We start from the raw sequence: 12685 nt of genomic DNA, 5'->3' as shown, positions 1-12685 counted from the left end.
ACAAATTTTGCAGTGTTTCATGCTGAATCCCATTCTCATGAGAGAATTTATTTCCTTCTTGATATATGTATGAATATCTTTAATTTGGTGTGCATTCAATATCTTTTTGTGAGTAATTTCTAAGCACTGCAAGATTTTACTTGAATACTATGAAAATATCCTCTAAAATTGTTGAATGTTTCTTATTAATTCCTTCATCAAACCTTTAAATCAAGGGGGAGCTCTGAGAAAGGAAGATGAAAATCTGGTTGCTTAACTGTTGAAGTAGTCCAGACATTAAGCAGTCTACCTCTATTAATAAAGAATGAACCTAATTCATAAAACTGCACATTTTTCTTCTTTCTAGGAGTCTGAAAAAAAGAATTTAGAATCCAAAGACTAAGGTATTAGTAAATATTCACAAAATTAAGGATTCGTTTTTTCAACTTACTGTGCAATCTGGGAGTGGGATATTGCAAGCCTTTGGTCAGCACATTCAATGATTTCTTCATATGATGTAACCTTGAAAAAAATAAGCTAAACCAATTATTTTTCATTCTAGAATTTTAATTTTTTTTCCTTTTTTATTACTACAAATTGAAATTTAATTATTTGACTATTAATGAAACTTTCACAATAGGCAAAACAGATTCCTTACATTTTGAAATCAGGAATATGAAAAAAATTATTATAACGTGCCCATTCATTATGAAGGAAACGTGAAGTGCCAAAAAATGGACAACAGTAGTGAGTCAACTATAATCCAGTTGTCTTCCAAATAAGCACTATATGCATCAACTAAGGGTTGTAGTTCATTTGGTTAAAGTTAATGCAGTTTTAATAAGGTAAACTAGAACACTAAGTTGGCAAGATTTAGAATTATCCTGAAAGCGAAGTAGCAATACTAAGATTTCAAATTGCCAACAGCAGAATGGAGAGACGCACACAACAATCTTCGATAGCTTTCAGCTAAAAGGATAATGGGGGTGTTTTATAATGTCATTATGAAGTAAAAGGGATTAATATAAATGTGCTACATCATCCCACAGACCCTTTTTAGCGCTAAAATCCTATTAATATTTGGCATAGTTTTTCAAAGGCACAAATATTTCTGTAAGACAATTTGTACCAGGCCAGGAGCAGTGTCTCAGGTCTGCAATCCCAGGACTTTGGGAGGCCGAGGCAGAGGGATTGCTTGAGACCAGGAGGTTGAGAACAGCCTATGCAACATAGTGAGGTCACATCTCTACAAAAAAAGTTTAAAAATTAGCCAGGAGTGGTGGCACATGCCTATAATCCCAGCTACTAAAGAGACTGAGGTAGGAGGCTTGCTTGAGCCCAGGGGGTTGAGGCTGTAGTTCGCACTGCACTGTACTTCAGCCTGGGTGACAGAGTGAGATCTTATCTCAAAAAACAAAGGAACAAAAATGTGTACCTTCTTTATTAAGCTGCCTAAATGTCTTTGATACTTGTCATTTTCTTCAATGAGTCTGTTGCAGTGGCTTTCTTTTGACTCTAGGAGACATCCCAATTTTGTGATCTATGGAGAAACATCAGTAAAAACACTAACCTGGAATCTGCCACGAAAGCTATATATGGATGCCAAGAACAAACAAGAAAAGTGAGCAATACTTTATTCCAATATTCTTCTAAACCATAGGTGAAGCACGAGAGGCTATGAACCAGATAATGGTTAGACTGCACTTAGAACAGATAAACAAAAATTATAATGGGGTTTTACCTTTTCTCTTTATACTATAAAACAGCACTGCAAACAACTGAACACCTATTGGTACACACAAATATTTATCAGCCCCTTATCATCTTTCCTTATATAGCCAATGCATAGGCATATTTGACTCTACATGAAGTAAAGCACTGATGTTTTCAGGTTTGAGAAATACTCTCCCTTGCATAAATGACTGCAAGTTTTTAAAAAGGTTCAGCTTAATGTATTCCATTTTCGGACCTATGGTCCAATTTTTATTTGCAAGAAAGCCATTAAAAATGAAAAATTATGTGACATCTAAAATTAATTATCAGGAAATAGTATTCACAAGTTTCCCTAGCAGTTACCTTAATTTTCAAAGCAGTTATAGAAGAAAAACTATAAACATGAAAAAACAATGTTAGATGACTTTTAATCATCTAATGTTTTATTTTTTATTTTATTTATTCATTTGAGATGAAGTCTCGCTCTGTTGCCCAGGCTGGAGTACAGTGGTGCTATCTCAGCTCACTGCAACCTCTACCTCCCAGCAACTCTCCTGCCTCCTGAGTAGACAGGATTACAGGTGTGCGCCACCATGCCCAGCTAATTTTTGTATTTTTAGTAGAGATGGGGTTTCACCATGTTCAGGCTGGTCTTGAACTCCTGAGCTCAGGTGATCCACACCCCTCGGCCTCTTAAAGTGCTGAGATTACAGGCGTGAGCCACCACGCCCGGCCTAATGTTTTAAATACACTTATGTGTCTGTAGTGAAGAACCCTAGAGGAATCGATAACAGAGCAAATTTGCAGCAGAAACAGCAACTTACTTTCTCTTATATGAATAAAGTAATGAGGACAATATCAAATCAGTGGTCCCACTTCTCTAACAACATACATTATTTAAGGTACTTAATCCAGTTGTTATTACTTCAATTTAACAGTTGGAACCAAAGTGAAGATAATTTAAAAGATTTTTGAAGTAGAAAATGCTAGAATCCATATTTCTCAGCTATTAATGTTAGGCTCTTTTCATTGCATCTCCTCACTACGTCCTGGAGGGGGTGTTCCACTCTGCTTCATGACGCTTGACTGGAGCAATGTGGAATTCCTTCTCAGTTTCTATTTTTCATCATAGATTTCATGGCACACTTTGAATTATTTAATAGCTCTCAAGATCAAAATAACAATCCTTTTAAGTCTGCAGATTGATTTTTTAAAAATTTGCTAGCCTCAGATTAAAGAAAGAATAGCAAAAGCTTCCTTACAGAATAATATTTATTTTAGAGATAAAGGAATTGCTCTGCAGAAGCCGGGTTTTTAGAGTATCATGAAAAGAAATACAACATTGTAAGTGTCTGCTAAAGTACAAATTTTAACTGCTTTAAGGGTATAAGTGACATATGATTAATAACACATATTTAAGGTGTACGGTTTCGTAAGGTTTTGTTGTTGTTGTTGTTGTTTGTTTTTGTTTTTGAGATGGAGTATCGCTTTGTCACCCAGGCTGGAGTGCAGTGGCGCAATCTCTGCTCACTGCAACCTCTGCCTCCAGGCTTCAAGTGATTCTCCTGCCTCAGCCTCCCTAGTAGCAGGGACTACAGGTGCATGCCACCACACCTGGCTAATTTTCGTATTTTTAGTAGAGGCGGGGTTTCACCATGTTGGCCAGGCTGCGGTTAGGTAAGTTTTGATATATATATATATATATCAAATATGCTTCCAAAACCATCACCATCATCAAGATAATGAGCCTACCCAGCACCCTCCACAACCGAAGTTTCCTCTTGCCACTCAGCAACGCCTCCCTCCTGCCCATCTGCCTTCCTTGACCCCCACACACTCTGCCAGTCCCAGGCAACCACTGATCTGCTTTCTGTCATCATAGATTACTTTGTATATTCTAGAATGTTATATAATGGAACCAAACAGTATTTACTCTTTTTTTGTCTAGTTCTTTTCACTTGGTATATTTATTTTGAGGTTCTTCTATGTTGCATGTGTTTCAGTAGTTCATCCTTTTTTTATGACTGAGTAGTATTTTCACTGAATGAATATATACAATGGATTTACCCATTCACCTGTAGACAGACATTTGGGTTGCTTTCTGATTTGGGCTGTTTATTATAAATAAAGCTACAAAGACCTCATACATATTTGTATGAACATAAGCTTTCATTTCTCTTGGGTAAATATCTGGGAGTAGGCCAGGCACAGTGTCTCATGCCTGTAATGCTAGTGCTTTGGGAGACGGAGGCGGGAGGATTGCTTGAGCTCAGGAGTTTGAGGCTGGCCTAGGCAACAAAGCAAGACTCTAGCTCTACAAAAAAAAAAAAAAAAAAAAGTTTTTTTAATTAGCTAGGGCTGGTGATGTACACCTGTAGTCCCAGATATTCTGGAGGCTGAGGTGGGAGGCTGCAGTGAGCCAGGATTGCGCTACTACACTTCAGCCTGGGTGAGAGAGAGATACCCTGTCTCTTAAAAACGACAACCAAAAAAAAAAAAAAGAAAACTAGCAGTAGAATAATGGTAGGTGTGTGTTTAACTTTTAAAGCTATTGCCAAAATGTTTTCCAAAATGGTTGGACCATTTTACATCCCAACCAGCAGCGAATGAGAGTTGTATTTGCTCCACATTCTCTCCAAGCCTTGGTACGGTCAGTCTTTTTAATTTTAGACATTCTAAAAGGGGTGCAGTGGTATTCTTTGTGGTTTTAATTTGCATCTTTTTTTTCTTTTTTTTTTTTTTCTTTTTGAGATGGAGTTTCGCTCTTGCTGCCCAGGCTGGAGTGCAGTGGCACGATCTCGGCTCACTGCAACCTCCACCTCCCAGGTTCAAGCGATTCTCCTGCTTTGGCCTCCCAAGTAGCTGGGATTACAGGCATGTGCCACCATGCCCAGCTAATTTTGTATTTTTTAGTAGAGATGGGGTTTCACCATCTTGGTCAGGGTGGTCTCAAACTCCTGACCTCAGGTGATCCACCCACCTCGGCCTCCCAAAGTGCTGAGATTACAGGTGTGAGCCACCATGCCCGGCCTAATTTACATCTTAATGATGTTAAGTATCTCTCCCACCTCTTCAGCACCTCCTTTCCTGAGTGGCCTGTGCTGCAGCACACAGCGTAGACACAGACCCACAGAAGTTGTGATGGGCCTCACTGACTGCCTTGAAGATGCAGGCTCTAAGGGCAGGGGTGAGTTAGGCAGAGGCTGGACACCCATGTTGGGTCATGTTCACAGCAACAGACATTTGACATAGCAGAGGAGGAAGTCCTCTTGGAGAGCTGCTCCCTGGGCAGCATGGATGACAGCCAGCGAGAGGCAGAGAAGCCAAGATGAGGTTCACTCGGTCCAGGTAAGACTGCTCAGTCATGAGCCCTCCAAACATATCCTGGGTTTGCTCCTCTCTGTATCCCAAATTCGTGGACACAGTTCCAAGTTAATAATATATTAATTTGCTTCAATGTATTATGAGGCAGTGAAATCCAAATCACTAAAAAACTGAGGTCAATACATCTTGTATTCACTTTCTGTTGCTGCTCTAACAAATTACCACAAACTTAGTGGCTTCACACAACACAAAGTGATTATCTTATAGTTCTGTAGGTGGGAAGTCTGGCATAGGTCTCACTGGGCTAAAGTCAAAGTGTCAACAGGGCTGTGCTCCTTTCTGGAGGCCTTAGGGGAGACTTTCCAGCTTCTAAACACTGCCCACATCTTTGGCTTAGGTCCCCTCTCTTCATCTTCAGAGCCAGCAAGTGTTATAGCTTTGAATATTCTTTAGTAGTCATATCTCCCTCTGACATGTCTGGGAAAGGTCCTCTACTTTTAAGAACTCATGATTACACTGGACCCACCCTGACAATCCAGGATAATCTACCCCTGAATCTCAAGGCCCTTGATTTAATCACATCTGCAAAGTCCATTCTGCCATGTTCTGGAAACTATGGTGTGGAAATTTTTGGGGGTGCCATTATCCTGCTACCACACACCTTCTATGAGGCCCTCCATGATTTGAGGTGCAGGTGGCCTGGCTATATGGTGAAGCCAGGGTATTTAGCTCTATCTAGGTTGTAATTCAAGGTTTGCTAAGAGGCTTTTACTTGCATTAACACACTTTCCTCATATAGGGTTGTCTTACATTCTGGTAGTGTCAACTTAGAGGGAAAGTATGTCAAGGTACACATAACATTCACCATGAACAGTGGATAAATCAGCCATCATTATTAATAGGCTTGCAGATTGAGATATGGGAAGAAAATTGACTGATTGAGTTTCCAATTCTCCACATAAAGGTTTTGAGGTTGTGTACATACAATACAATATAAACCTGGCTGGGCGCGACGGCTCATGGCTGTAATCCCAGCACTTTGGGAGGCCAAGGTGGGCGAATCACCTGAGGGCAGGAGTTCAAGACCAGCCTGTCTAACATGGTGAAACCCCGTCTCTACTAAAAAATGCCAAAAAATTAGCCGGGTGGGGTGGTGCATGCCTGTATTCTCAGCTACTTGGGAGGCTGAGGCAGGAGAATCACTTGAACCCAGGAGGTGGAGGTTGCAGTGAGCCACGATCATGCCACTGCACTCCAGCCTGGATGACAGAGCAAGACTCTGTCTCAAAAAACAAACAAACAAATACAATATCAATCAGAAACTAAACATTAAGCCAGAATATATAGAGCAGGTGAGGAACAACATGCAGATACGAAGCTAACTAAGACCTACACTCCAGTGCCATATTTATTAATGAACTTCTTCATAGCTAAAACGAAATGGAAATCTGGTCAGTTACATAAATAATGATGAATCTGGTTGTCATTATTTATGTGATGAAAATATACCTGCTTCTAAAGGAGAAGCTTGTCCTAGTGCGCCCGAGATCTCTAAGGAAGTTCTCACCCAAGTGAAACAACCACGTCTCCGTAGCAAATGAGAAGGATGTTTCCTCGGATTGTTGAGGGTCTAACATCAGAGCACGGCTCAGTAAAGGCAATTCTGTGAGGGCCAAGATAGCATGTTCCAAGCAGCAGCTTTCAGATCATGAACATGATTCAGGATATGACTCTTTACTAAGTGGTAAAATGAATTTATGACCAACATAAAAAAAGAAATGGAACAGAACAAAAAAGAATTTTAAAACCCAATGTTTTAGCTGTGTGTGTGTACATATAAGAATTCCATCAAGATGTAAAATGTATTTTTTCTAAACTGAGGATTACTACTAGAGGAACAAAAGAACTGCAAAGATTATCCTTCAGAGATACAAGAGCTCTTAAGCTCTTGCCAAGAGCTGGTCAGGAAATAGATTGATGTGATATCCTTCAGCAAGGACCTATGGTGCAAATATTGTTTCCCACTCTTGCTTTAGAAAGGAAATTAGGAAAATCAGAACCAGGAAGGTGAGGGAGAGGGTCAGAGTATCAGAAGGACTACTGTAAAATGCCAGGATGCTTGAGAGAACAAGAAAACAGATGGTAAAGTTGACATCTATGTAAACTAAGAATTTAAGATTCCATCCGGCAGGACAGCCCTCCCACCTGTGTGACCCAAGTTCTAGTGATGACTCTAGTCTCTTCCTTAGGAGGCTGGTCAGTGGCAGAGAGGCTGGCAAACTATAAAGTATACTCAAGGTAACACCGTGCCAAATTCAGATACTGGCAGGTACCTTCTGTCGTTCAAGTGGACCGCAAGGTACTGGGTTTTGATTGTTTTCTTTTGGTTCACTTGGAAAATTTTTCCTAGAGCAGTAATTTTCCACTTTGCCTATTCCTTTCTTATTCTTGTGACTTCTTTACAATTTAACAAACTATTAATTTTAAAGGCTACCAAAATAATAAATTAGGTAAATGTTTTATGTAATATATGATTGCCATATTGAAGTGGTATGTTTTAGGACAGATTTTGGTTTGTAAATTTTAACTACTCGATAATACTAGTGAGAGGATATCTCATTTGTATTAGAAGGTATCTATTTTACTGAAGATGGGATCTAGGAGGAACTTACTATAAGCCTATTTGAACTCTGAACATCAATACCATTAAATGGACTTTTGCCTTGTTCCCAGTGATCAAATCTCTGACTGTATCAAGGTCTTCCTGGACCAGGAGACATTTTGCACTTGACAGTTAAACACCCAGGATGCTCGAGCCAGCAGGAAGGCAAAGCTGAAGTCAAGGACCCTGTCTCAGGATGGAGGAGGACAGGCTGTAAATGGAGCAGATGGCAGGGTCAGAACTGTGAAGAGGAGCCAACAGCAAGGGGTCAGAAGGACATGAGGGAAGCACACGACGATGTGCCAGGGGAAGCATGAGCATCACCCTGCACTCCAGCGGCCACACCTTGCTGGCCCAGAGTTCCTTAGAGAATGAGGTGTGAATCTTCTGGAGTACATTCTGCACTTCCAAACAATAAAAACAAAACCCTTTTTATCTTGAAAACTTTCATGCAAGTCTAAAGAATAACATAATGGACCTCCATATTTCCATCACATAACTTCAACGATTACCAACATTTTCCATTACTGTTTTATCTTTCTCCAACTCTGCTCCTACCCCTACTATGCCACCTTTTTGTTCTCCTGGAGTACTTTAAAGCAAACCTTGTCATCATATTAATTCATTCATAAATACTTTTCAAAATATAATACTAACAGGATGGGTGTGGTGGTTCACACCTGTAACCCCAGTACTTTGAGAGACTGAGGCGGGTGGATCACCTGAGCTCAGGAGTTCATGACTAGCCTGGCCAATATGGCAAAACACTGTCTCTACTAAAAATACAAAAATTAGCTAGGCATGGCGGTGGGCGCTTGTAATCCCAGCTACTTAGGAGGCTGAGGCAGGAGAATCCCTTGAATCCCGGGGGCAGAGGTTGAAGTGCCACTGCACTTCAGCCTGGCAACAGAGCGAGGCTCCATCTCTAAAAACAAACAAGCAAATGTAATACTAACAGAGAAGGGCTTTTAAAAACACAATGATACCACTATCACATCTATTAAAATCAACAATATCAACAATAATTTCGTAATATTATCTAATATGCTGAGTTCAATTTTCTATTATCTCACAAATGTCTTTTTATAGTGGTTGGTTGAGTTTCATACACTGCCTCTGGCTGATTTGTCCTTTAAGTCTCTAGCCTCTCTTAGTCTATAACAGTTATTCCCCTCTCCTTCCCTTCTCTTGTGCCAATTATTTATTTATTAGAGTCCTCTGCATTCAGGATTTGTCATTATGGTATGATCAAGTACATTTCTTTACCCACTGTAGTTCCTGTCTGCTGGTAGTTAGGTCTATATGCTAGCTTTTGGATTCAGCAGTTTTGGTAAGAAGCCTTGTGGATGGTGTTGTGTGCTTCCTCTGCACCATGTCAAGGGGCACAGGTCTGCCTGTCTCACCATTAGTGGGGTTGAGATTCATCAGTGGGTTCAAATTTTGGTCAATACGACTCATTCATTAAAAACTCCTTATCAATCTTGAACCTAAAGGTTTTAGCAGCCATTATGATAGCTGCTTACATTCCTTAATCTATTCAGGAGTGCAAAATATAATTTTCTAAACTTATCTTTTCTTCGGCTTTTAATAGCTTACATTCTTCAATAAAGAACTCTCCCTCATCAATTATTTGGATACTCTGAGATAGGGTTTGTACAGCAAAGCCCACAGTGCATTTTAAAGGTGATATGGTGTGTTTGACACTCTGCCATTTGTGACCTTGTTCCCATTCCAGTTCCCACTGCTGGGAACACTACTGGTCACTCTCATCATCATCTTTGTATCACCAGGGCCTGAAGCATAGGTACTGCTAATGGACAACAGAATGTATTGTATGCTGTCCTCTTGGTTCCCTATGCCCAAATTTTACTGGTCTTTAAGACCCAACTGCCATCTCCTTCATAACCTGCACTTAGAAATAACCTCTTCTAGTCCTCAGACAAGTATCCACTCTGTTAGATGCCAGTCATTGTACCTCTTCTCTAAAAACTTTCCCCTTCCTCCTGATAAACAGTTATTTATGTATCTTATCTTCTTTTCTAGACTCCTTAGTAGCAGGGTTTATATTTTGTTTCGCTTTCTAGCTCCTTAGTGATTAGCTTGTTTAATCTTTTCTGAGAAGTCAATAATAATTACTATTTTTTAGGCTGGAGTGCAGTGGTGTGATCTCAGCTCACTGCAACCTCCGCCCTCTGAGTTCAAGCAATTCTCCTGCCTCAGCCTCCCAAGTAGCTGGGATTACAGATGCCTGCCACCGCGCCCGGCTAATTTTTTGTATTTTTAGTAGAGATGGGGTTTCACTGTCTTGGCCAGGCTGGTCTTGAACTCCTGACCTCATGATCCACCTTCCTCGGCCTCCCAAAGTGCTGGGATTACAGGCGTGAGCCACTGCACCCAGCCAATAATTACTTCTTAAATGAAAAAAAAAAAAAATTAGAAAAGAGGAAAGCTTTGAAACTTCATGTTATTAGACAGTTTCTTTTCTATTAAAGGTGAGTTGTATGTAATGAATTTGGTATAGAATGCTGCTTTTAACCATTTAAAAAATATGATGGTAGACTTATCTAATTAACTCCTATAAAAATTCCTTATGTTAATTAGACGTTTTCATTTTAGTGAGATCCAACTGAGTTCCAAAATTGCTCTATAACTATCTAGATTCTAAGATCACATTTTCATTTTCTTTTAACATATTTTTCCTATTTTATCTGCCTTTATCTTTACAACACCATCTAAAGTACGTTATGAGTGTTATTGCCTAAAGCACACCTTAACCATGGTTGTTGTACATAGCTATTACTGTAGCATATGCAACAGTATTAGTGTACTTCATCTACTATGAAAAAACAGCACTTTTTCTTTTAATTTCTGCATTTGGAAGGAGATAAATCTGATTAGTCTTAACAGAAACGAGGTGGGACAATATTTAAGATTTCAAAACCCAAAAATGCAAACTTCAATTCTATATTCTTGTGGGTAAATAATAATGCCATGATGTCAGCCTGTGACCATTTTAATAAGCCAGTTTTTTGAAGGACAATTTCTTAAACTTGTTAGTAAAATAATGTTGTGTATAAAAATAATAGCAAGGTAACAAAAGGTCTTTCTTACCAGGAAATCAAGCTCCTCATTTAGACTGTGGTACTTATCCAGTTTGGCTCCCAGAAAGGTAGGTACATCTCTGATACTCTTGGCTTCATCTGAATCACAGTCTGTGACCTGAGATTAAATATATTTGTTCTCACTTTCAATCATTTCATACTCCTTGGAATACTTGACAATAAATACTTATTAGTTTAAAAATCAAAGAGATTATCAGTGGCTGAAATAATAAAAGTGTAGAACTTAGAACTAGAAGGACTTCAACAAATTTACCAAAAGAGCATAAATATCTGAAAATGTATATTTTTATGTTAAAGATAGTACATAGTAAATATTAAGCTCACCTTAATAGCATGATCTTGAAATGCTTTTTCCTTAGCAATTAAATCTCTAAAGGTTGTGATTCTATCTTTATGTTTCAGTAGCTAAGAAAAGGAAAACATTCTGTATTTTAGAGAGGAAATACAACTACACTCTAATATTTATAATAAAATAATCAAACCAGGCCGGGCGTGGTGGCTCACGTCTATAATCCCAGCACTTTGGGAGGCCGAGGCGGGTGGATCACCTGAGGTCAGGAGTTCAAGACCAGCCTGACTAACATGGTGAAACCCTGTCTCTACTAAAAAATACCAAAATTAGCCGGGCATAGTGGTGGGCACCTGTAATCCCAGCTACTCAGGAGACTGAGGCAGGTGAATTGCTTGAACCAAGGAGGCAGAGGTTGCAGTGAGCCAAGATGGCGCCATTGCATTCCAGCCTTGGCGTCAGAGCGACACTCAGTCTCAAAAAAAAAAAAAAATAATAATAATAATAAAAAAATAAAATAAAAATCAAACCATGCACAGTCTAACAGTCTTCAAAAAACATACAAAAAATATATTTTTACAGCTCTCGTGAGGAAAATAATTCACACAGCAGGTCCAAGACTGAGAGGCTTAGAGAGGCCTGCTGGCAAGGCTGCCCTGTGACTGGCATTTGGAAAGTTGGACTGTGGGAAGTTTTCCACCGTTCTCTGATGTAAATGGCTTATGGTGCTTAACCTACTTGCCCAAAGCATGGGACTTAAGCTAAGCATCTACTTTCCTTCCAGGGATCTGGAATTTTGGCACGTACTAGGCAGAGGGTGCTTGTGTGAACTGCTCCTGATAAAAACCCCGGGCACTGGGTCTCTAAGAAGCCTCACTGGTAGATGACACTTCCACACCTGTGGTTGTAACTCATTGCTGGGGGAATGAAATGCATCCCGTGTGACTCCATGAGGACTCTTGGAAGCCTGAGTTTTGCTTCCTCTAGACGATGCCCCTGTGCTTTTCCCTTGGCTGATTTTGCGTTGTATCCTTTGCTGTGGTAAGTCATAGCTATGAGGACGACTCACAGTCCTTTAGCTAATCATCAAACCTGGGGGTGGTCTTGGAGTCTCCAAGGAGTTATCCTAACATACAGTTGTTGTTACAGTCAGGCTATTAAAATTTTTCCTTAAAGAAAAAAAAAATAGCCAAATCTGGGTGTAATTTATAATCATTTCTTATTTGTTCCTTCAGTATAATAATCATCTTAATATCCAATATTCAAACTGATTAGTGAAGTGTGGTGCACGGAATATTTTTTATTCTTTATTGTGAACATTTTCCAATATTTAAAATAGAGAAGAAACTTTAATGAGCCCCATGTAACTATCATTCAGCTTCAATAATTAACAGCTAATGGTCAATGTCATTTGTATCCTCAATCACTGCCCTCTTCCGTCCATCCCCCTTCACTGAATCAAACTGCAGACATCACATCACCTGTCAATACTTCAGTAATTACATAGAAATTAACCAAAAGAACATAAATATCTGAAAGAAGTATTTTTGGGTTTTTGTTTTGTTGTTTTGCTTTTTGTTGTTGTTGTTTGTTTTG

General features: G+C 39.4%; 1 protein-coding gene across 1 annotated transcript in view; it reads right to left on the bottom strand.

Annotated features, from left to right (window-relative positions):
* The window catches only part of CAGE1 (cancer antigen 1), a 61329-nt gene that overhangs the window by 26035 nt on the left and 22609 nt on the right, over positions 1-12685 (bottom strand). The window contains exons 8-11 of the mRNA XM_074038897.1: positions 11125-11205; positions 10790-10897; positions 1415-1519; positions 431-501 (exon numbers count right to left, since the gene is read on the bottom strand). Coding sequence (XP_073894998.1) covers positions 431-501; positions 1415-1519; positions 10790-10897; positions 11125-11205 — 365 coding nt within the window. The remainder of the gene's footprint in view (positions 1-430; positions 502-1414; positions 1520-10789; positions 10898-11124; positions 11206-12685) is intronic.

This window comes from Macaca fascicularis, chromosome 4 (assembly GCF_037993035.2).
Source record: "Macaca fascicularis isolate 582-1 chromosome 4, T2T-MFA8v1.1".
In the NCBI taxonomy this organism is placed as follows: Eukaryota; Metazoa; Chordata; class Mammalia; order Primates; family Cercopithecidae; genus Macaca; species Macaca fascicularis.
The sequence above is the reverse complement of the archived record's forward strand: the minus strand, read 5'-3'. Positions and strand labels throughout refer to the sequence as shown.